The 25,009-nt window shown below is 37.8% G+C and overlaps 1 protein-coding gene across 1 annotated transcript; it reads left to right on the forward strand.

Moving 5' to 3' along the window:
* Positions 1–11,098: 11,098 nt before the first annotated feature.
* Positions 11,099–18,381, forward strand: NDUFA4 (NDUFA4 mitochondrial complex associated). The gene is made up of 4 exons (XM_081244018.1): positions 11,099–11,258; positions 12,886–12,974; positions 13,675–13,735; positions 18,164–18,381. The coding sequence occupies exons 1-4, from the start codon at positions 11,217–11,219 to the stop codon at positions 18,218–18,220; spliced, it is 249 nt and encodes an 82-aa protein (XP_081100144.1). The 5' UTR covers positions 11,099–11,216; the 3' UTR covers positions 18,221–18,381.
* Positions 18,382–25,009: the final 6,628 nt, after the last annotated feature.

The following is a 25,009-nucleotide window of genomic DNA, read 5'->3' on the forward strand; positions in this document are numbered from 1 at the left end:
TCTCAAAGTAATAAAAGCAATTTATGACAAACCCACAGCCAATGTAATACTCAATGGTGAAAAACTGAAAGCCTTCCTGCTAAAATCTGGACCAAGACAAGGATGCCCACTCTCATCACTTCTATGAAACATAGTATCGGAAGTCCTAGCCACAGCAATCAAACAAGAAAAAGAAATAAAATGTATCCAAATTGGGAAGGAAGAGGTAAAACCATCATTATATGCAGATGTCATGATACTCTGTATAGAAAACCCTAAAGACTCCACACAAAAACTATTAGAACAGCTAAATGAATTCAGCAAGGTAGCAGGATAGAAGATTAATATACGGAAATCTGTTGCATTTCTTTATACTTACAATGAAATACCAAAAAGAGAAAGTAAAAAAAAAAAAAAAAGCCCTTTTAAAATGGTATCAATAAGTGGTGCTGGGAAAACTGGAGAGCTACATGTAAAAGAATGAAATTAGGACACTCCCTAACACCATACACAAAAATAAACTCAAATGGATTAAAGACCTAAATGTAAGGCCAGACACTATCAAACTCTTAGAGGAAAACATAGGCAGAACACTTTGACATAAATCACAGCAAGATCCTTTTTGACCCACCTCCTAGAGAAATGGAAATAAAAACAAAAATAAACAAATGGGACCTAATGAAACTTAAAAAGCTTTTGCACAGCAAAGGAAACCATAAACAAGATGAAAAGACAACCCTCAGAATGGGAGAAAATATTTGCAAATGAAGCAACTGACAAAGGATTAATCTCCAAAATTTACAAGCAGCCCATGCAGCTCAATATCAAGAAAACAAACAACCCAATCCAAAAATGGGCAGAAGACCTAAATAGACATTTCTCCAAAGAAGATATACAGATTGTCAATAAACACATGAAAGAACGCTCAACATCACTAATCATTAGAGAAATGTAAATCAAAACTACAATGAGGTATCACCTCACACCAGTCAGAATGGCCATCATCAAAAATCTAGAAACAATAAATGCTGGAGAGGGTGTGGAGAAAAGGGAACCCTCTTGCACTGTTGGTGGGAATGTAAAGTGATACACCCACTAGGGAAACATTATGGAGCTTCCTTAAAAAACTAAAAATAGAAATACCATATGACCCAGCAATCCCACTACTGGGCATATACCCTGAGAAAACCATAATTCAAAAAGTCATTTACACAATGTTCATTGCAGCACTATTTACAATAGCCAGGACATGGAAGCAACCTAATTATCCATCGACAGATGAATGGATAAAGAAGATGTGGCACATATATACAATGGAATATTACTCAGCCATAAAAAGAAATGAACTTGAGTTGTTTGTAGTGAGGTGGATGGACCAAGAGTCTGTCATACAGTGTGAAGTAAGTCAGAAAGAGAAAAACAAATATCATATGCTAACACATATATATGGAATCTAAAAAAAAAAAAGGTTCTAAAGAACCTAGGGGCAGGACAGGAATAAAGACACAGATATAGAGAATGGACTTGAGGACATGGGAAAGGGAAGGGTAAGCTGGGATGAAGTGAGAGAGTGGCATGGACTTCTATATACTACCAAATGTAAAATAGATAGCTAGTGGGAAGCAGCCACATAGCTCAGGGAGATCAGCTCGGTGCTTTGTGACCACCTAGAGGGGTAGGATAGGGAGGGTGGGAGGGAGGTTCAAGAGGGAGGGGATATGGGGATATATGTATGTGTATAGCTGATTCACTTTGTTATAAAGCAGAAACTAACACACTGTTGTAAAGCAATTATACTCGAATAAAGATGTTAAAAAAAATGCTTAGGAGTAAACCTGACCAAGAAGGTGAAAAACTTACATGCAGACTATAAAAGATTAATAAAGGAAACTGAAGATGATTCAAAGAAATGGAAAGATATCCCATGCTTTTGGATGGGAAGAATTAATACAGTTAAAATGGCCATACTACCCCAAGCAATCTACAGATTTAATGTAATCCCTATCAAATTACCCATGACATTTTTCACATAACTAAAACAAATAATCCTAAAATTTATATGGAACCACAAAAGACCCAGAATTACCAAAGCAATCCTGAGGAAAAAGAACAAAGCTGGAGGCATAACCCTCCCAGCCTTTAGAAAATACTGCAAAGCTACAGCAACCAAAACAGCATGGTATTGGCACAAAAACAGACATATAGATGAGTGGAACAGAATAGAGAGCCCAGAAATAAACCCACACATCTATGGTCAATTAATCTTTGAAAAATGAGGCAAGAATATACAATGGAGAAAAGACAGTCTCTTCAGCAGGTGGTGCTGGGAAAGCTGGATAGCTGCATGTAAATCAATGAAGTTAGAACACTCCCTCACACCATACACAAAAATAAACTCAAAGTGGCTTAAAAACTTAAACATAAGACATGACACCATAAAACTCCTAGAAGAGAACATAGGCAAAACATTCTCTTACATAAATCGTAGCAATGTTTTCTTAGGTCAGTCTCCCAAGGCAAAAGAAATAAAAGAAAAATAAGCAAATAGGCCCTAATCAAACTTGTAAGCTTTTGCACAGCAAAGGAAACCATAAACAAAATGAAAAGACAGCCTACAGACTAGGAGAAAATATTTGCAAATGATGCAACCGACAAGGGCTTAAGTTCAAAATACACAAACAGCTCATACAACTCAGTATCAAAAAAGCAAACAACCCTATCAAAAAATGGGCAGAAGAATGGGCTTCCCTGGTGGCTCAGTGGTTAAGAAGCCACCTGCCAATGCAGGGGACATGGGTTCGAGCCCTGGTCTGGGAAGATCCCACATGCCGCACAGCAACTAAGCCCATGTGTCACAACTACTGAGCCTGCACTCTAAAGCCCACTGAGCCACAACTACTAAGCCCGCATGCCACAACTACTGAAGCGCATGCACATAGAGCCCATGCTCTGCAACAAGAGAAGCCACTGCGATGAGAAGCCCACACACTGCAACGAAGAGCAGCCCCCACTCGCCACAACTAGAGAAAGCCCACATGCAGCAACGAAGACCCAATGCAGCCAAAAATAAATAAATAAAATAAATATTTTTTTTAAAAATGGGCAGAAGACCTAAATAGACATTTCTCCAAAGAAGACATACAATTGGCCAACAAGCACATGAAAAGATGCTCAACATTGCTAATTATTAGAGAAATGCAAATCAAAACTACCATGAGGTATCACCTCACACTGGTCAGAATGGCCATAATGAAAAAGTCTACAAATAACAAATGCTGTACAAGGTTTGCAGAAAAGGGAACGTTCCTGCACTGTTGGTGAGAATGTAAACTGGTATAGCCACTATGGAAAACAGTATGGAAGTTCCTTAAAAAAATTAAAAGTAGAGTTATCGGGCTCCCCTGGTGGCGCAGTGGTTGAGAGTCCGCCTGCCGATGCAGGGGACACGGGTTCGTGCCCCGGTCCGGGAAGATCCCACATGCCGCGGAGCGGCTGGGCCCGTGAGCCATGGCCGCTGGGCCTGCGCGTCCAGAGCCTGTGCTCCGCAACGGGAGAGGCCACAACAGTGAAAGGCCCGTGTACTGCAAAAAAAAAAAAAAAAAAAAAAAAAAAAAAAGTAGAGTTATCATATTATCCAGCAATCCCACTCCTGGGCATTTATCCAGAGAAAGCTCTAATTTGAAACAATACATGCACCCCAATGTTCACAGCAGCACTATTTACAATAGACAAGACATGGGAGCAACCTAAGTGTCCATCAACAGAAGAATGGATAAAGAGGAAGTGGTATATATATATATATATATATATATATATATATATATATATACTAAGTGAAGTAAGTCAGACAAAGATAAGTATCATATGATATCACTTATATGTGGAATCTAAAAAACTGGTACAAATTAACTTACTTACAAAACAGAAACAGACTCACAGACATGGAAAACAAACTTATGGTTATCAAAGTGGAAAGAGGGGGAGGGATAAATTAGGAGTTTAGGATTAGCAGATACAAACTTCTATACATAAAATAGATAAATAACAAGGTCCTACTGTATATCACAGGGAACTATATTCAATATCTTTTAATAAGCTATAATGGAAAAGAATATGAAAAAGAATACATATATATATTTGGTCATACACATATATAACTGAATCACTGTAAACTGTACACCAGAAACTAACACAACATTGTAAAACAACTGTACTTCAATAATAAAAATAACCTAGCAGATCTGTTGGTACTTGAAGCAAATTACCATGTTACCTGAGTTATCCATCATGAACTGGGTTTTGTCTGACCAACAAAGATGTAAGACTGAATATGCAGAGCAGCATTGCATCAACAAATGGAAACTAGATGAGTTTGAGCTGGTCTTGAAGGTATAAGTAAATTGCATGAGTAACTGTTACAGATGCCTACGTTTATCTCCTGCCATAATGCTCCCTCCCCTCTCAACCTGCACTTGTGGTTACATAGAGCACTCTCTCTGACCAGTTAACTGAGGAAGAAATATTTGAGCCTGTTTTACAGATGTTTCTGTATGAAATGCTGTCAGTATCAAATAGAGAGCTGTAGCACTTTAGTTCCACTCTGGATTAACCCTGAAGGACAGTAGTGAAAGATAATATGGGAGTGGCTCTTATTATTTTCCCTAATAATCCACTAGTGAAATTCTGACCACCCCTGCAACTGTAGCTTTGCTGGTCTAGAAGCCTTAGTTTCAAGAAAAGAATGCTTCTGTCAGGGAGTAGGGCAATGATTCCATTAAACGAAGTTGAAACTGCCTCCTGGTCACTTGGGGCTCTTCATTCCAGTCAATCAACAGCCATATGGGAGGTTACTCTATTAGCTTGGGTAATTGACTTTGATTAGCAAGGGGAAATTGGGATACTACAACTCAATGAGGGTAAGGAGGAGTAAGTATGTCAGAAATGCAGGAGATCTCCTGGGGTAGCTCTTAGTATTCCAGTTCTTGCCAAATTCCTCCTTCAGTTTCTATACTCCTAAACTAGGTTTATGTCTAGTTCTGTGACAAAGGGCTCTAGTGACTTTGGCAGGATACCCACATCATTGAAGTTGAGAGCCTGGGGGCAATGAGAGACCAATGTGGTCTCTCTGTCCTCATGGGTCCCACCCATCCCCATAGGTTCTAATGTGTCTTTGCTTCTGTGCCTCATGTCCTCCTCCTTTCTTGACTACCTTTCCCGCTAACTTCAAGATGCAATAAGAAACAGTGCTCCCACAATTGCATAATGTCAATTCCTTATAATAAATCCCTCATTATACATGCATATATCCTAGAAGCTCTGTTTCTCTGGTTGAACCCTGGTGGATATATCTGCCTACATTTCTAACTCGTTCTAGCTTTTCTGTTCTGACTTCTCCTTCTTGGCCTGGTCCTCATTTTGTTAGTATTCTCTAGACTTTCATCACTGATCCTCTTCTTTCCTTACACTTTCCTTCTTACACATTCTTTGTAGCCAAGCTCATCAATTCCCATAACTCTCACATACATGACCTTTCCTTTTATGTTATACCTCTAGACCAAACTTTTCTCTTGAGCTCAAGAGTGATATTTCTGCCAGGCTTCAGAGCATCTCTGATTGGATATTTCATAGATATCCTAGACCCAACATTTCCAAAACTGAATTCATATTCCTAACCTTGGTTAGGACACTATACACCAAGTAATCTAAGCTGTGTATCAGTGCCTATTGTAGCACTTATCCTAAAGCTTTGTAATAATTATACTCCCGGCCCCACTAGACTACAAGGTGTTGAAGAAAGACAGCACTGTGTTATTTTTATCCTAAGCACTTAGCATGATGAACAATACATAGTAGGCACTTAATATATGTTTAATGAATGAATATATGAATGAACAAATGACTGAAAGAATGGATTCACAGAAAAGATAGAAATTGCAGAGAGATAATAAATGGCAACACAGAAAAATAGAACATAGTTATTTTCAAAAAGCTATAATTTAAAGATCTACGTGTATGGCATAATTTTCCAAAAATTGTAAATACACAGTTTTCCCAAAATATTATTTAACCAGAAGTTTTCAGTGAAAAGAAGTACAACAATTTTAAATTGCTAGAGTTTCTTTACTTTTTACTATTTATTGAATTTTGTACATAAAATGCTTCAGGTATTTAATTTAAACTGATGACAGCATGTGAGGCTTTGAGATTTATAACAGCGGAAGTAAACTTTCACAGAACAAACTATGTTTTCATTTTTCTTATAGAAATTTTATAATTAAATACAGTTTATACTAAGCAACCACAATACTAGTGGAAGAACATTTTTATTTTTAGATTAAGTATAGCTACAGAATCTTTATTAATAAGCAAAGGTATAATTTGTATTTGTGTTATCAGAAAAACAACTCTGGTTGTCAATTTATCTGCTAGAAAAATAATTAAATGCCTAAATGCAAACAGAGTAAAAAATATAAGATTCTGCTTTCAATTTGCATTAATATAGTCGCACTCCATGGCTCACTTATCACATTTTTCTTCTCTAAGAATAAAGCTATTTCTTTTCTGTCACACATTAATAACATATAATTACTATACCTTCCAGAATTTTCTGGGCTTGAATCTTCAGAGAAACCATGCAAGAGAAATAATTTTTGGGGGGTGCTATTGATATACTGCCTAGATTTTTTAGATTTATTCACTGAACAACTTGCGTTTAATTTGAACAATTGATATTTTGGATTTTTAAATTGTTCACAAAATTAAATCAAACAAAGGAACAAGAAATCTAGAGGGCACGTGTCTTCAGAGTGGAATGGTAAAAAAACAGCTCCAATTCATTGATTAAGACAGTATGCCCCGTAGTTGTTTTATCCTGTGTTTAGATATAAAACTTATGAATCTTCACTGCCTAAAAGATAAAGTTCCAAATAAACTTCTCAAAAATCTGGGTTAACCTTTTCCATTTCATTTTCTATAACTCCTCCTTATGCAACGTAAGCTCCCTCACACTGAACTCATATCAATTCCTTATACACATGATGCACTTACACTATGAACTTTTATTTCTTCTGCCTTGTTCAGGCTATATCATCTATAGGGAAGCAAATCTCCCTCTTTTTTTTTTCTCTAACTTTCTAGATGCTCCATTCTCTATCATTATAACTTGCAAATGGATCAATTATTTTCTGAGTCCTTCTTTTTATTGTACTACTTTGTCAACTGTTGCAAATAGCAACTGACACATGTTCCTAACATACACTTTGCCTGCCATTTCACTGAAAGCTCTGAGTTCATCAGGGATGTTAACTGCCTTCTAATTAATTGAGAATTATTTCACGAAATGTTCCAGCACTGCATAATATAGATTGCCATCTTTCTAGCCTCTGGTAGTAGTTACCTCGTCTCACATTGTTGGGTCCTGAATCCAATGTCATATATTTTAGGATTTTTATCATGATAATACACCACCACACTTTCAGTGCCAAATTCTGTATTAGTCACAGTAGGCTAGGCTATGCTGCAGTAACAAACTACTCTCAAATCTGGTGACTTGCAACAATAACGGTTTGTTTTTCGTTCTCAGTACATGACCACCGTAGGTCAGCAACATATCTGCTCCAAGTAGTTTTCATCCTGACACAGAAGGCTCTATCTACAACATTGCTGATCTTGTAGCAGAGAGAAAAGACAGAACATGGCATTTGTTGGCTCTTAAAGCTTCTGCCTGTGCATGACACAGGCTACTTTTCATATCTCATTTGCGAATAAAGCAAGTCATCTTATCAAGCCTGACATTAATGAGGCAAGTAAGTGATATCCCCTTCCAGGGAGAGGCAGCAGGTATTTGTACACAATATAATCTACCACACATACCAATCCTACTTCTAAAGCTAAAGTTTGTTTTTAGAATATGTATATTCTACTATGGCTTCTTTTTCCAGACTGTCACTTCTAATCTTCCAATCTCTGCTTAAAATATTGCTCACAGACTCCCCTAACTTTAATGTGCAAAATTTAAACTTTTACAATTGGACATTTTGGTTAATCTTTAATGCAACTTAGGGAATTCCCTGGCGGTCCAGTGGTTAGGACACCATGCTTCCACTGCTGGAGGGCCGGGTTCAATCACTGGTCAGGGAACTAAGATCCCCCAAGCCACGTGGCCAAAAAAAAATTTTTTTTAACGAAATTTATATTCTCTAACCCTGCTTTGTTAACAATTCCAAAGGCATCACTTGACTACCTATATTATTGTTACTTCTAGAAACTAGGTAAATGACAAAAGAGTAAGCCACTGGATTTTACTTTCTTATTAACAGTGGCATTCTTGTGTGCCTACTTATTACCAAGTGTTATCATTAAAAATAAAATATTGCAAGGAGAGGTCTTCTGCTTCTAATTTCTTTAACGAAAGCCTACCTACACTTACTGCTATTAGGCTTCTGTGTTCACTTCTAAGTATCTTCCGTGATTTTTGTGCTGGTATTTTCTTTTAACATAACCATACTCCTTACCATAGTTTATAAGGTCAATGTCAGAGAGACCTTTATAACCTCTCTGATCTCATTTTGTTATGGGTCAGCCACACTGGCCTCCTTTGAGCATTTTATTTATTTATTATTTTTTAAAATCTCAAAACCATTTTTCTTGACAGTTGGAATATTCTTCCCTCAGATCTTCAGCAGTTTACCTCCTTCTTTTCATTTAGGTTTCAGCTTAAATATTACCTTCTCAGAGGAACCTTCCATGTCTACTCTCACTAAAGTAAATTTCTTTCCTCCACTCCCCCATGTCCTTCTCTCTCATTATTGTATTTTATTGGTTTGTTACACTCTAAAATTATCTTAATTGTTTGTTTATGGTTTGTCTTCCTAACCAGCATGTAAACTCCATTAGGGAGGAACAATTTTTTCGTTCACTGCTGTCTCCCTAGTTAGAACAGTGCCAGATGCAGAGTAGGTACTTAATAAAGATTTACTGAATAAATGAAAAAGACACCAGTCTTCATAAGCTTCATGACATGTCATCTTAATAATCACCACTTATTATTTTTTTCCTACCTCGTTGGCCATATCTCCTCTCCTAAGCATTGCATATTGGCATTCCCCAGCTCCACGTCCTTTGTCTCTCTTGTCACTCAACCTTCTCTCCCTAAACAATCTCATTCAGTCACATGACTTCGTTTCCTATTAATAAAATGAGTCCTAGGGAATTCCCTGGTGGTCCAGTGGTTAGGACTCCACACTCTCACTGCTGAGGGCCCGGGTTCAATCCCTGGTTGGGGAACTAAGATCTCACAAGACACATGGTGGGCTTAAATAAATAAGTAAATAAATAAATAGAGTCCTAAATGTATTCTTCTAGTTTATGTGTCTCTTCTGCCCTACAGAAGTGCACTTGGATTTTACATAAATACGTATCCATCATTCTCTATTGTTTCTTATCTCAATAATAGTCATCAAAATCCACACAGCCAGAACTGAACCTCTGAAACTATCCTGGACTCCCCCATCTTCCCATTCCCCTATGTCTGACCAATCACCAAGTCTTGGTGCTACCTCCTAAATATCTCTGGAATCTTTTCGTCATCATCACATCCCCTATACTAGTCCAAGCTACCATTATCTCACAGGGACTACTGTAATGGCCCCTTAACCAGTCCCTCCCCTTTCATGTTTATCTCCTCGAATTCATTCTTCATAGACAAAGCAATCATTTAAAACCACAACATCTTGCTTTTGCTTAACTCCCTAATTCTCTCAGCATAAAACCTATGCTGTGTAAATGACCATTGGTCCAGCAGATCTGATTCCCGCCTTACTCTCCAAGTTCCAACCATACGTATAGATCTCCTTCAGCTTCTCAAAAAGTCTCTTTAGTTTCAGACCGTCACACCTATTACCTCTCTTCTGTATATCTACATCCTTCCTTTCACTTGGTTAACGTCTACTCCTCCTTCAGGTCTAACATTACTTTTTCAGAGGTGATTTTTCCTATTCTTTCCAGGCCCAATTACTTGTGTGATCATTTGATTGATGCTTTAAGTTACGTATGGGGTTGGAGGGGGTTCAGAGTGTCCACTAAAGCCTGTCCCAGGGAAGACTTTCGGGTTAAAAAACAAAAACAAACAGATAAATGACAATTGTATTGGGGTACAGGAAAAGATTATGTGTAGCGACACGACCAATAAAAACATATTTTTAGAATGCAATTTCAGGCCCGGGGAGAGGATAGTGGCAATGTCGCAAAGGTCTTTGCAGCGTTGAACACTTAAACGAGGATCAGGAACTGTTTATACATCACACTGACAGGACAACTGCCATCTTTAAGTCATTTACTAGTTTCTAATTTCTGCCCGTAAACGACAGTCAAGGGCAGGAAGCAGCTGCAGTATTTTTATTTTATTTTATTTATTATTATTATTTTCTTTTTTTTGCGGTACGCGGGCCTCTCACTGTTGTGGCCTCTCCCGTTGTGGAGCACAGGCTCCGGACGCGCAGGTTCAGCGGCCATGGCTCACGGGCCCAGCCGCTCCGCGGCATGTGGGTTCTTCCCAGACTGGGGCACGAACCCGTGTTCCCTGCATCGGCAGGCGGACTCTCAACCACAGCGCCACCAGGGAAGCCCAGCTGCAGTATTTTTAAACCGCAGTCGCTGACCTCAGCGGCTAGAGACTTGACCTTCCCTCCAAACGCCCGGCGTTCAGCTGCCAAAGGCGCCTCGCAGCTCCCTCAGCGGCAGTCTCAGCAGCCGGAGCGCGCCCCACACGCGCGCCCCCAGCGTCTCGGCGCGCGGATCCGGCTCGCGGAAGGCTCGCAAAAGGACCCGGCTCTCAGAGAGCGAGGCCCGTGCGTCCGCCCGTCCGCCCCCTCTTTAAACACGGGGCCTACCGAGAAAGTGCCTGTGTAGTCAATCGAAAGATTCTACTTTTGACGCAAAAAATTACCCATCAGAAGTATGAATAGCATAGGAATGAGAATGTTTCACTTTGCAGTTGAACGCTGTTGGTTTGAACAGGTTAGGCGGGCGCAAGAGCTGCTGGATCAAAGCAGGCACTGTTTAGGACAGCTGTATCCGGGCCCTCCTGTCGCAAGCCGTCCTCAGAGACAGGGGTCCTTCAGGTAGGAGGTGCTGGGTGACTTTGGACGTCCGCCCTTCCTCGGCGCGAAGACTGTTCAGTCCCGGGCTTTGCACGTTTGTCGTTCTCTTCGTCTGGCCTCGAGGCTTCTGTCGCAGCCATGATCCGCCAGATCATCGGTCAGGCCAAGAAGCATCCTAGCGTAAGTTCTTAAACCCTTTCCCAGTGTTTTCACTTGTGCAGCCTGTGTCGGGTTGCGGCTGCCTCAGTCCCCTGGGAGCTTTCTCCTTCGCAGCCTTTTACCGTTCCTCGGGGCTGGACCCTGTCTCACTTTGTCCTGTTCTGCTGGTTGCCCCAGGACCTTGAGCTTTGACCTTCCACGCCTAGCATTGCGGGGTTTGGCCTGGCACACGGAAGGTGAGGGACGCTCTCGAGGAAAATAAAATGTTGGAACTGTGTGGTGGGCGCGCGTCCTCTTGCAGGTTGGTCGGACCAAGAGGGATAGTTGTGCGCTGTGTGGGTTAAAGACCAGGAAAGGTCAGGCACCCTATTTGTTGTGCTGTTTAGAGTCTCGTATTCACTGCATTGCACCATGAGGCTTTGAGGCAAATATGAGGATCTCTGATCTTGGAATGCTCAGTTTGTCTGGACGTCTTGATACTTGGGAGGATTTTTGTAGTGCGGAGTTTAATCGCAGTTGAGTTCTTTTGTATCTCACATTTCCCCCTGCATATCAACGTGCTGTGGCCCTAAAAATCAGTTAGTCAGTATTTAATTTTTATCTTAAACCCAGTTGCCTAAAGACGCATTAAGTGTCGGTAGCACTACGTTTTCAGAGATTATGCGTAAAACCGGTATTTATAATAGGTATGTTTCTGTTTGCTCATTCACACTCTTAACAGAATTTTTATTTTTCGTAACGTCTGTATCGAAGCAAGCTTAAGTAATTTGCCAAGAGCTTGTTTTTCAAGCCTTGAGATGAAAGAAACTGGGAAATTTAATGGGAGTGATGTATAAATATTAAGTGAAGAAGGCGATATATTTTCTGGGAAATTTTAAAATTTGAATGTAACTTTTTCCACATTTAAACCAGAATTATCTTTACATCCTTTGGAAATTACATTTCTTTCTTTTGAATGTAGTTATAAGAAATCTTACCTCAATATGAGGTCTATCTTTTTTCAAATTTTAAGACAAGATTAAAAAGATGGTTTGAAGAGAAGGTGAAACTATAGAGATAGAATGCAGATTAGTGGTTGCCTGAGGCTGGGTGTGGGGATGGGGAGTGACTGCAGTGGCCATGAGAGATTCTTGGGGTGATGGGAATGTTCTAAAATTGTATCGTGGGATGGTTGTACAACTTCGTAAATGTACTACAAATCATTGGTGGTTTCATACTTGAAATTAATGAATTTTATGGCATGTAAATTAAACCTCAATAAAGCTGTTAAAGTTTTTTAAAAACATAAAATAGGGATACCCTGGTGGCGCAGTGGTTGAGAGTCCGCCTGCCGATGCGGGGGACACGGGTTCGTGCCCCGGTCCGGGAAGATCCCATATGCCGCGGAGCGGCTGGGCCCGTGAGCCATGGCCGCTGAACCTGCGCGTTTGGAGCCTGTGCTCCACAACGGGAGAGGCCACAACAGTGAGAGGCCCGCGTACCGCAAAAAAATAATAATAATAATAATTAAAAATAAATAAATAAATAGGTGGCTTGAGACTTGGAAATCAATGTGTAGAAACTCCTGTAGTTTTTCTGTTTATTTTTATCAGTATGTAGGTATTTGAAGATGACTCTTGGTTCTTGTCTATTTTGTTTTTGGTTCCAGTTGATCCCCCTCTTCATATTTATTGGAGCGGGAGGTAGTGGAGCAGCGCTGTATGTTTTGCGCCTGGCATTGTTCAATCCAGATGTCAGGTAAGTGCTTGAAAATGTTCAGAACTTTGATTGTTTATCAAACTGATTCAGGAGCCACAGCCTTTCTAGGGAGGCAGCATCAAGTAGTAGAAAGAACCTGAAATTTGTTGGCATCCAGTAAGTTCAGATCCCGGTTCTACTGTTGTCATTTACTTTTTCTGGTTCATGAAATTATCTAAATTTCTCTGAGTCTCATTTTCTCATTGGTTGAGTAGAACTGCTAATACCTATTTTGTAATGTGAGGATCGAGATAATAACTTTTATAAAACAGTCAGGGTTGCTGGTATGTTTAAGTGTTTTTTGCCTGTTTTCCACAATAGGGAATGCTTCTTTTTGAAGTTGTAAAAGAACAGGCATGGAAAAGGTTGTTTCATTGTTTTTCTTTTCTACGCAGTTTTCTATATATCACTTCATTGATGAAATAGAAAACACTAGTAAAAGCCAAGTGTAAAGTTTTTTGTAACAGGGATAGGGACAAGGACAACTGCCCCAAGAGGCTCCGTGTTGTACCTTTTTCTAATTGGTTATGTGAGATTGCTTATTATGAATCCTATCTCTCAACTCCATAATGAAAATAACACCGTCCTTCACCTTATAGGAAGTGGGATTAATCTATTTGAAATGTTAGCTTCTTGAGTACAAGACTGTTTTAAAAAGTGTTTTATTACTCTAACAGTTATAATGTTTTATTTCTTTTAGTTGGGACAAAAAGAATAACCCAGAACCCTGGAACAAACTGGGTCCCAATGATCAGTACAAGGTAAGCTACAAAATTGCTTCAAAATTGCTGGAAAGTGTATTTTAATAAACTTTGTCATGGGGTATGTTCTTTTTGAAATTGGATCTGCAAGTAAAATTCTGTTATAATGAACTTAGAAGAATTGCTAGATTGTTCTGTGAAATTAGAATGGCATATTTTTCTAATAAATATTTTTTCTAAGGATTTTATTCACAGGCTTTAGACTCTGTATGTGAAATGAAGATAATGCTCAATTCTACTAATTCGACTAAGAAAAAAAAGAGTATATAGTTCTTGTTTAATATTTTCTTTGCTCTTGGGTAGTGTAGTGCAGCGGTTCTCAAACCTCAGTGTACATAGGCATCTTCTTCAGCTCCATCCCCAGAGATTCTGATTCAGTTGATCTGTTGCGGAGGCTGAGAATTTGCATTTCTAATAAGGTTTCAGATGATGTTGATGCTGTTGGTCCATGGACCACACTTTGAGTAGCACTAATCTTGTGGCTGGTTTGGTTGGCTGTTCTTCTTGGTATGGTTGACATATTTCAGCTGAGAATTAGTAGGAAGAAATGAAAATCAGTTGAAACTTATATTTTACCATAAACCTTCTAGATACACTTTTTAACATCTTTCTGGAAAACTGGTTTGTGAAACTACTCTTCCGCAGAATGACTTCATGGACTGAGGCCATTTACTTTTTTTAATTTGTTTTATTGATACATGATTGACGTGCAATGTTGTATAAGCTCGAGGTGTACAACTTGTTTGATGCATTTATGTATTACACTATGATTACTACGGTAGTGTTAGGTAACACCTTTATCATGTTACATAATTATCACATTTTTGTGTTGAGAACAATTAAGAGATAGTTCCTTAGCAACTTTGAAGTTTATAATAAAGTATTGTTGACTATAATCACTATATTGTATATTAAATATCCAGAACTTGTTGATCTAGTAGTTGCAAGTTTGTACCTTTAACATCTACCTAATTCCCCAACCCCCACCCCACCCCCCGCCCCGCCCCGCCGCCACCATTCTACTTTCTGTTTTTACAAGTTCAGGTTTTTTAGATTCCATTTAAGTGATATCATACAGTATTTGTCTTTCTCTATCTCACTTATCTCACTTAGCATAATGCCCTTAAGGTCCATCCATGTAGTTGAAAATCTGAGACCATTGATTCCCCAAACACAGCTTTACTTACCTGTAAAATTTTTGCATACAAAGAAAAAATCCTTGCAATGTCAAAAAGGGTAGGGGGCAGCTTTATTAGGGTATGATTCACATACCATACAATTTACCTATTTACAGTATGTAACTTGCCATGAATTTTCCATTATACCAGGCTGCTTCATCAAAAAATAGCAGTTTCTTTGAGCACTCTCAAGAAGAGGTGTCTTGACCGAGGAGAGTTCAGGACCCCTTAGCAGATATACCTCCTTGATGGAGATGGATGCTGTCATTACTGATGACAACAACTTTTAAGATAACTGTCACCTTTTACAGATTGCAAGCTTTCCACTCAACCTTCTGATTATAATTTGGCTTCCAAATCTCTAAACAGATCTTGCTACAAGAAACAAACAAAAATGCACTGGTGAAGCTGAAGTGAACCATCTTAATCTGTGTCACATTTTGACTCAAAAAATGATACACAGGCATCCTGTTTTTTCTCTCCTATAAATTTTAGTCCATTCTGGAGAAAATGATTCCACATCCAATAAACTTTAAAAAAGAAAAGAAAACAAAAAAAACAGGCCTTAGTCCTTCCACCAAAGAGCATATTGGAGTCTCTGCGTATGTAGTTCAGAAAGCTCCTCAGGTGATTATGATAATGAAGCTAATTCTCATGTTCTGGAACATGAAAATACCTGCCAGTATGAGGCCATGTGAGCTGGAAATGGAACGTTGCTGCAACAAAAAACTAATGTGTGTGGCATAGATTGGGCTGTGAATAGCTAAGATACTGGTATTAGAGCCTGGAAAAATGAATCATGTAATGGCAAAATATTTGATAAGGTGTCACCTGCTATAACTTGGAAAGAAGACCATGTGCCTAAAGAGTTTGTTATACAAAAGATTTTTGGAAAACAGGATGTTTGTGGACCGTTGCTGGCTCTACTTGCCAAGAGATGAGTTTAGAAGAATTGGGACATTTGCAAGCAGAAATAAAAGGGAACCAAGTCCAGAAGCTTGTGAGCCTGGAGTGGATGATGCCTACTACTGCTTCTAGACTAGAAGACTAGTAGACTAGATTATTCTTTCTCTATCATTCACTTTCCCTCACCTAAGATAATTTTTTTTTCTGGCCCATTAACATCAGGTTTGGCCATGTGACTTGCTCTGGCAAATCAAGTGAGGGGAAGTGCTATCTGCCACTTCTGAGCCAGTGTGTAGTTCCCCCATTGTTCTTTTCCATCTGTCATGAGACCAAATTGACAGTTAAGGGCTACTCATTCAGCCCAGGATTAGAATGAAGAGAACACAGGGCAGTCAGCTTATAAATGGCATATAATGTGAATGAAAAATAGACCTTTCTTGTAAGCCGCTAAGATTTGGTGGTTATTTTTTGCTACTTCACAATCTAGCAGAAGCTAACTAATACAAACAAGAGAGGGGACTAAAATAGGATTTAAGCATTAAAGGCCTAGCAACACTTATCATCTGAATAAAATGCCCCAAAGCCAAGATCAGAATATGTTGTGCCTTCCCAGCTATTGTTACAAAAACCTTAAAGGTAGCCACCATTAAATTGAGAAAAGGAATGTGGACATGGAAGCTGAAAAATAAATCAGATTTGAAAATTACTTCAACGGAGTATTTTGATACTGGCACATGGAACCGAATAAAAGCAAATACATCAGAAACCTGCTTAGTTTTGAGAAAATTAGCAGAGGTTCTGTGACCTTTCCACTCTGCTTGGGTGTAGGGGCTTGATCCTGCTTCTGGCAAGTCATATAACTTAATCTTCAGTGTCTTCTTTTATAAAGTAAGAATGAGTAAGGTTGTGATAATTAAGATAAACATAAAGCATTCTGCCTGCAGTGCCTGGGATCTATTAGAAGAGTCCAACAAATATTTATTTCTTAAAATATAACCTGCAGTTCCTTTTATAAATATTCCCTTTAATATTTTTTTAATATGTTAGAGATGATACAGTTAGTTTCTTTTTAAGTCTCATTGTCCAGTTCAGTTGCTTCATAGGAGAACACTGTCAGAACAAAAAATACTGCTTTATGACTGATTCATACTTCTATGTTTATAAAGTTTATAAAAGTCTGTGTACGTATCTTAAGGATAAGCTTCACAACCTGGGAATTTTTCTTTTTTTAAAAGTCAAATAAAATAAGAATTTTTCAATTAGAGATAAAGAAGTTAGGGTATGTTTGGAGAAATAAAGGAAAGGGTTTCAAGAAATAACGGACACAGATTTATGAGCTTCTTGCTTAAAAACTGAAGAAAATGATGATAATTCTGCAGTTTTGGTTCTTTTGGAGTTAAATAATGTAGTCTCCAAGTAATTATAGCACAACCTCTTCAGTGTTCTTTGGCACAAGAATGAGTAAACTCAAGATTATAGCTTTGTTTGGGCTTATGTACAAATCCTAATGTTTCCTCAGTAGGAATGCTAGAGCAGTATCAAATATAAATCATTTTTTTTAAAAAGTGTTGAGAGTTAGAGGCAGTTTTTTAAAGTAATGATAGTAAGATATATTTCTAAAATTAATTTAAGTTGAATATAAGGAAATTTATGGAAATTACAAAGTTTGCAAAATACAGTATTATTTAAAAGCAGAAATACTGCACTGTTTAAAAGCTTTTGTACCAAAGGTGGTCAGGTATGAATTTGATTTTGATGCATTCTGGGTTAGGAAATTAAGGAAACGTCTAAGTGAGAGAGAGAAAATGGACAGAAAAGCCATCAAAGCAGGCCAATTTGTATCTAAAAATTATGGAAACAAACACACAACAAAGTATTACTTTATATTACTAGCCAATCTTTATTGCTATAAATCTTTCCCATCTAAATTATAGCCCTTTCCTAACCAAATAGGGATGGTAACTGGTATTTCTCTATTCTGTTGGAGAGTCAGCTGTGTACGTAGTGAAGATGGAAGTAAAAACATAAGAATTGGAAGTATATATCAGAAGAAATTCATAATTATTCACCTTGAAATAGAATAATTTTTTTAGAGGTTCTACCAGATTATACTAGCACTGCTCTTCTGAGGAAGACTGAATATTTTTACCTTACCAAAACCATTATTAAAGAACTGGAATTTTAATGTCTTTGTTTGAATGACTTTTGTATTGTTAAATATTCCTAATACAAAATTAATGTCTGTAATTGTTACTATAGAAAGCTGAATAAAAATAATCTTAAACTTCTATGCCATCTTTGTGTATTTGATTGATTATCTAAAATATCTTTTTTCTTTTCCAAGTTCTACTCAGTGAATGTAGATTACAGCAAACTGAAGAAAGAAGGTCCAGACTTCTAAATGAAATGTTTCACTATAAAGCCGCTTAGAATGAAGGTCTTCCAGAAGCCATCCGCACAATTTTCCACTTAACCAGGAAATATTTCCCCTCTAAATGCACAAAATCATGTTGGTGTATTGTGATGGGGTTTACACTGATTAATAAATAGTTTGAAACTTGATGTGTGTCACTATTTAATGCCGAAACTCTACTTTGAATTTTATAACTTAGGGTATAGGAAATAAACTATTAGAATTTAAGGAGTTTCTTGAATTTCTGTGTATTCGTGTAATTTGAAAATAAGACTTTAAGCTGCTCTAATAAAACACTTTTATTTTGTGTGTAGGCCATTGGTAACACTAGGGCATATTTAAGAACTGGAACTGGAAATCAGATGTAGATTGGCAAGATTATTCAGGCATCTTTGGCATGGGCAAAATGAAAACCTCTAGATTTCTGTTACTGGCTGATGTCGAAGTATGTGCAGTTGTTAGTGCTGGTTTTTACCATGGCATTCTCTTTGCTGAAGATTTTTAAGGTTGTAGTCGCTGTGGTCTGGCTGGGGATTGTAGTTGGATCTGAGTCCATCACTACTAACCATGGAACTAGTGGCCAAGAAGAGCTCTTGAGAACTTCTGCTGAGTCTTGGCAGGTTTTTAAAGGCTAGAAAGTATGTTCATAGCAATTTTGAGTGAGAGTTAACTTTTTAAGAATGGGCTGTGGAATTGGAATTTGGTAAGAGAAAATGTTTGGGTGTATACTGATGTTACCTGTTACATAGCTCTGACCTTTTAGCTGAATCTCAAATGATCAAACGAGCAGAACATTTCAATGGTTCAGTGGTGGCTAATCAAGAATTAACCATGTCATATATCAGGTTTCCACATAGGTATATGTAAATCATGACATTATAGAAACTTGAGTTTAGTGAGACAATTTTGGATTTTAATATATAGGTATAATAAATCTTTGTGTTTACAAAGTAATAGCACATTTTACATGTCAGGAACTGAATTAAATTATGTGGATTATATCAAATACTTAATTTTTTTCAAAAACAGTAAGGAAACCAAGACTTGGATTAAATTATTCAAGTTCATTCTGTTAGTCAGATGTGGATATAGTCGTCCCTTGGTATCTGGGAGATCTGTTCCAGGACACCCATCCCCTTCCTACCCCTGCAGACACCAAAATCCACAGATGGCTCAAGTTCCTTATATAAAATGGCATAGTGCAGTCAGCTTTCTGTATCCATGAATGCAGAACCCATGGATGTGGAGGGCCAACTGTATTTGAACCCAGGTTGTCTTGAAATGAATGTAGAGTGCATTTCAGTTACTTGACTGTCCATACTTTTAAGCTCCTGTGTCTCGGATAATTTCAATCCGCAGAGCAGAGTTTCTCAGCCTCGCCACTGCTGACTTTCTGAGTCAGACCATTTGTTGTAGTGGCCTGTCCTGTGCATTTTTATTTTAGCATAGTTAGCAGCATCCTTGTCCTCTGCCATTATATGCCAGTGGCACTCTTCCCCTCTCCAGGTTGTGAAAACCAAGAATGCATGTAGACATTGCCAGATGTTTCCTAGTGGGCAAAACTGTCTCATTCCCACCCATGTTGGGAACCACTCTGGATGCTTTGGCACAAATCACCTCAAAGTTTAAAAATGTGTATAAAACTACACATTAGTTACAAATAGCTAAGTAATTGAAAGACACATTTTATTAAGCAGTTCTGAATAAATGCATTAAGAAATTAGTAATAGCATTTTCTACTATTGAAGACAATTGTATGGATCTTTTAAGATTCTTAAACTTTAAGTAAGCTCTTTGTGTTCAGTATTCCTGGACTTTCCCACATAAAACTGAATGTAAAATTTGGCATGAGATACAATATGTCTTGAAGAAACTATTACATCCAATTACTGCTATTCAGGAAGCTGCAATGGCAGTGGAAGTTGACTGTCACTTAGGACTGCATCAGATATCAATGCTGCCAGGAAAGATAATGTGCGCTTTTTTTTATTTTTCCTTAAATGAATTTGTTTAAAATTATGCTTTTACTGTGCTGCTTATTTAAATATACAGCAGACTGCTTTGTCAGTTCCTCAGCTTAATGAGGTCACTAGGCAGAGCTACATTTAAATACAGATCTTGCCTTGGGTAACATTTATGTATATTTGAAAAATTGCAGTTTTGGGAATTGACAAGTGCTTCCCAGTAGGTACTTGAAACAAGAGCCAAGCAAAAATTATACTGAATTTTGCTTCTTTCAAGTTTATTAGCCCACCCTGATCAGGTTTTATCCTTTCCATTCAACTAAAAATGCTTCTGTTTAGGGCATCAATGACCTCTGTGTTTCTAAATTCAAAAGGTAATTATCATTGCTCACTTTGACCTAATAGTAACAGTTGATCCAGCTCCTTGAAATATTTTCTCCCTTCACTCTCTAGAACAGCATGCTGTCTGTGTTTTCTTTTTTACATCGTTGGCTTTTCTACTCAGTCTCTTGGTGATACACCTTCACTTAGTGTCGGAGTGCCCCAAAGGAAAAACACTTCGGACCTTTTCACTATTTGAACTCTCTATCCAGTCTCATGTCTTCAAATACTATGCTTTGGCTGTCCAAAGTAATTTTTCAGATTAACATGTCCAGTTTGAACTTGTGAACTTCTCAGTTCCCACATCCGCAATCTTCATTCCTTCTGTTTTCATTATGTCAGTTTATAGGTACACCATCCTTCCAGTAGTTCAGGCTGAAATCCTCGGAGTCTTCATTAACTCTTTAACACCTCATATCCATATATTGATTACATTTGCTCTAACTTAAGAATAATGCCCAGAATCTCACTATTTTCAACACACAATTCCCCTACTGTCACCTTGGTCCTAAGCCATTGTCATCTAACCTGGAATATTAAAATAACCTCTCAGCTGGTCTCCCTGTCTACAGTCTGTTCTCAGCACAGCAGTCAAACTGATCTTTAATACAAAACTCAAAGTGATCTTTATTCCTTTGTTCAAAACCCCCAACATTTCCCTATTTTACTCAAAAAAAGCTAGATACTTTAAAAAAAGAAAACGTTCTGACTTTCTACTATTTTCCATTTTGCTCCTACACCAGCAAGTGGATATCCTAGATCCTCTACATGCCTCAGGGCTTTGCATTTGCCCTTTCCTGGCTTGGGATTCTGTTCCCCAAATATTGGCATGGCTTGCTCTCTCACTTTTTTCTTGTCTTTGCTCCAGTGCCTTTTTAATGAGGCTTTCCCTGTCCAAAATTTCACACCTACTGCATTCTCATCACTTTTTATCTCCTTTCCCTTCTTTGTTTTCATCTCAGTACTTATTACTGTCTAATATGTTACATAATTAGCTTATTTTGTTTTATATATCTCCCTCCACTAAAATATAAGCTCTATGATGACAAGAATTTTTGCTGTTTTGTTTGTTTTGTTTGATGTATCCTCAACACCTAGAATGGGACCAGGCACATAGTTGGTGTTCAAGAGATATTTATAAAAGACCAGTTCATGGAGTGTCTAGAGTGGCTAATCATAAGTGGCTACAAGTGACTTGATGGAGGCAGAGAATCAGAATTGGAGATTATGGAACGCCTTTAGCAAAAGGGCTCTGAGCTTTACTTCACCCCTCCCCCCCAGTGGATAATTTTTTAATAGATCTTTTAAATTTCCAACTAGAGCATTATGTTGGTACTAAAACAACATCTCCTATCCGGGTATTTGAAGCCTGTTTTCTTATTTCACAACATTTCAGTCAGGATGAATGTGAATGAAGGAAGAATCAGGTACAAGCACAAATAAAACCAGATATGTCCTCCTTTTATTAACAACAGCAAAATGTTTCCTAGAATCCACATACCGTAGTCACCATTGCCAAAAAATATCCATTTTCTTTTTTCGCATTTTTTCTTTTGTTTCCAATTGTAAAAGCAATGCATGCTCAGCATGATTAAAATAATTCACAGGAAACATTTTTATATATCCAAGGCTTACTTTTAGTGGTATAAGAAGATATGTTAGAATGCTACTCTGTAACCCCTTATTCAAAAATGCTTAAATATGGCATGGAGGAACCTTGTTATCTTAACAAATAGCAGTTGCTGCATAGAAAAACAGAACCTCTAAATTTGAAATTTAAATTTCAAGTCCAGTAAAACTATACATAGAAATTATATATACATTCATTACTCTTTGGTATTTCCCACTGTAGCAGTTTGTTCCTTTCCTCTAAGGTGGTTGGTAGAATTCATCTTTGGAGGAAATCTCCACCTTTCTTGGTTAGGTAGAAGGTAAAGAAAAAAGACAAGAGAAAGGGTTATAAGAAGGCATCTCATATCAGGATGAAACGAACTATAATTTTTTTCCTTTATGTTATTTCCTTTTTTTAATTTTTTTATTAGTTTCTGCTTTATAACAAAGTGAATCAGTCATACATATACATCTGTTCCCACATCCCTTCCCTCTTGCGTCTCCCTCCCTCCCTCCCTCCCTATCCCACCCCTCCAGGCGGTCACAAAGCACCGAGCTGATCTCCCTGTGCTATGCGGCTGCTTCCCACTATCTACCTTACGTTTGGTACTGTATATGAAACGAACTATAATTGATAACATTATTGAGCCATGCACGATATGTATTCCTTCATTTACTACTAATTACAACATTGTAAGGCAGACTTACTACTCTACCACCACCCCCTGCCACTTTTTTAGACAAATGGGGAAACCAAAGCATAATAATATGCCCAAGGTCAAACTTAACTAGGAAGTAGTGGAGCCAGGCTTTGAATCCAGACAATTTGACTTCAAGTTCATTCCCTGAACCCTCTAGACCTGTCTCATAAGGTTGTCTTTAGAATTAAATAAGATAATATATGTAAGAGGCTTAATGTATCTCCTGCCAGAATAAGTATTACTTAAATATTAGCTATTATATTTATAAAGCCTGGAATTCATTTCTTTCTCTCCTTCCATCAGAAACTTTAATGGGAGACTTCTAAAAGCCATATTATATAAAACTTAAAGGAAAGAAAAGGACTGTTTAGTAAAAGCTTATCCAACTACCAACAATCTGATCAAATAACTCTTTACTGCAAATATCACTGATTTCACCATGTAGACAAGGTGACCCCCTTTTATACCAGAACTGTAAGTCTAAGAAGTGTGATTTATGTTTCTCCGTAGGTTTGCTCAAGCAATGCCTGCCCACATAGCGTGCCATAATAATGTTCCACCCTCTCTGATTTGCATTATGACTCAGTGAATTAAAATCTTGATATGTAGGTCATCTCTCCTTGGTTGAAAATGATGCTGAGTTAATCCATGCCTGATATTGAAAGAATTTTTTGATGCTATTTGAATGATAAATAGCATCTGGAAAAATTTATCTCAGGTCTCTTTCCCAGCTATTGTTTTTTAATCTTAAAAGGCAACAGCTTGTATGCTCTATAATAAGCTTTTCTGTTTGTTTCTAACCAAATCTTTTCTAAGAGAAGAGTTAATACTTCACAAGATTTTCAGACTCCATATTAATCCATCCTAAATGAAGATACTTTGCAAACTTAATTTGTTTAGACTGGTCAAAGAGTAATTTATCCTTCCTTGTTATATAGTATATTTCACCATCTTAAATTACAAAGCAATTTTGTTAGAAGAATCCTGTTAAATTGCTAAATTGTTAAATTAAATCTTATAATTTTTACAAGGGGCTTGCCTCATATTCCCTCATGATTACTTCTAGCTGTCATGTGCAGGTAAATGTTTAACAACCGGCTCTCCAGGGGGAAAAGTCCTGATTTTAAGCATTTGCCAGTTTCTGTGATTGGCAGTTTAATGCCTTCCCCTAGAGTAGTCTACCTCCTAATCCCTGGAACCTGAGAATATATTCAGTTATATATTCAAAGGAGAAAGAAGGTTTCACATGAAATTAATGTTGCTAATCAACTGACCTTAAAATAGGGACATTATCCTGGATTATTCAGGGTCCAGTGTAATCAGAAGAATCCTTAAAAGTGAAAGAGGGAGACTGAAGAGGAAAGTCAAAGGGAGGTGTGACTATAAAAGAAGGGCCAAAGAAATGCACTGTTACTGGCTTTAAAGATGGAGAAAGGAGGCCATGAGCCAAGGAATGTGGGAAGCCTCTAGAAGCTGGAAAATCTACAGATGTGGATTCTATTAGAGGTTCCAGAAAGGAATTCAGCCCAATGAGACCTGTGACAGGCTTCTATATAACTGTAAGATAGAAATTTGTGTTGTTTTAAGCCACTAAATTCACGGTGATTTGTTATAGCAGCAATGGGAAAACTAATACATCCACTGCGGCAGAGTTTAAGGTACCATCTTGTTTTTATTGATCAAAGGTTGGAAAAAGATGAAAAGAATTAGCTCTTGAGAGCTGATGTGAACTGACTTCAGCACATCACTGAGTAGACTCAAATAAGAAAAGTTTTGTTCATTTTCTCCTTATATTTCATAGTAGAATAATAAATGCAACAAAAAATGACTAATTGAAAACCTTATACTATCATTAAGCTATTCCCTAGTATTTACTTTTCTTGTGTTGTTGTTGTTGTTGTTGTTTTTTCCTCTTAGGACCTAAGGCAGCTGGAAGGTAGGAAGTGGGAAGCACCTAGGGAGGGGAAAGAAAATGAGATGAGGTCATCATGTTGAACAACTCCTGAGGGGGACTACAGTACAAATGATGTCCCATTTAGTTGAACAACATTAAGTCCTTAACATAGTTTTAGATTTTTACACAAATATGAAAACTGCTGCTCTTTTATACAGTGTTTCTT

This window comes from Mesoplodon bidens (genome assembly GCF_964165515.1).
Source record: "Mesoplodon bidens genome assembly, chromosome: 9".
Lineage (NCBI taxonomy): Eukaryota > Metazoa > Chordata > Mammalia > Artiodactyla > Ziphiidae > Mesoplodon > Mesoplodon bidens.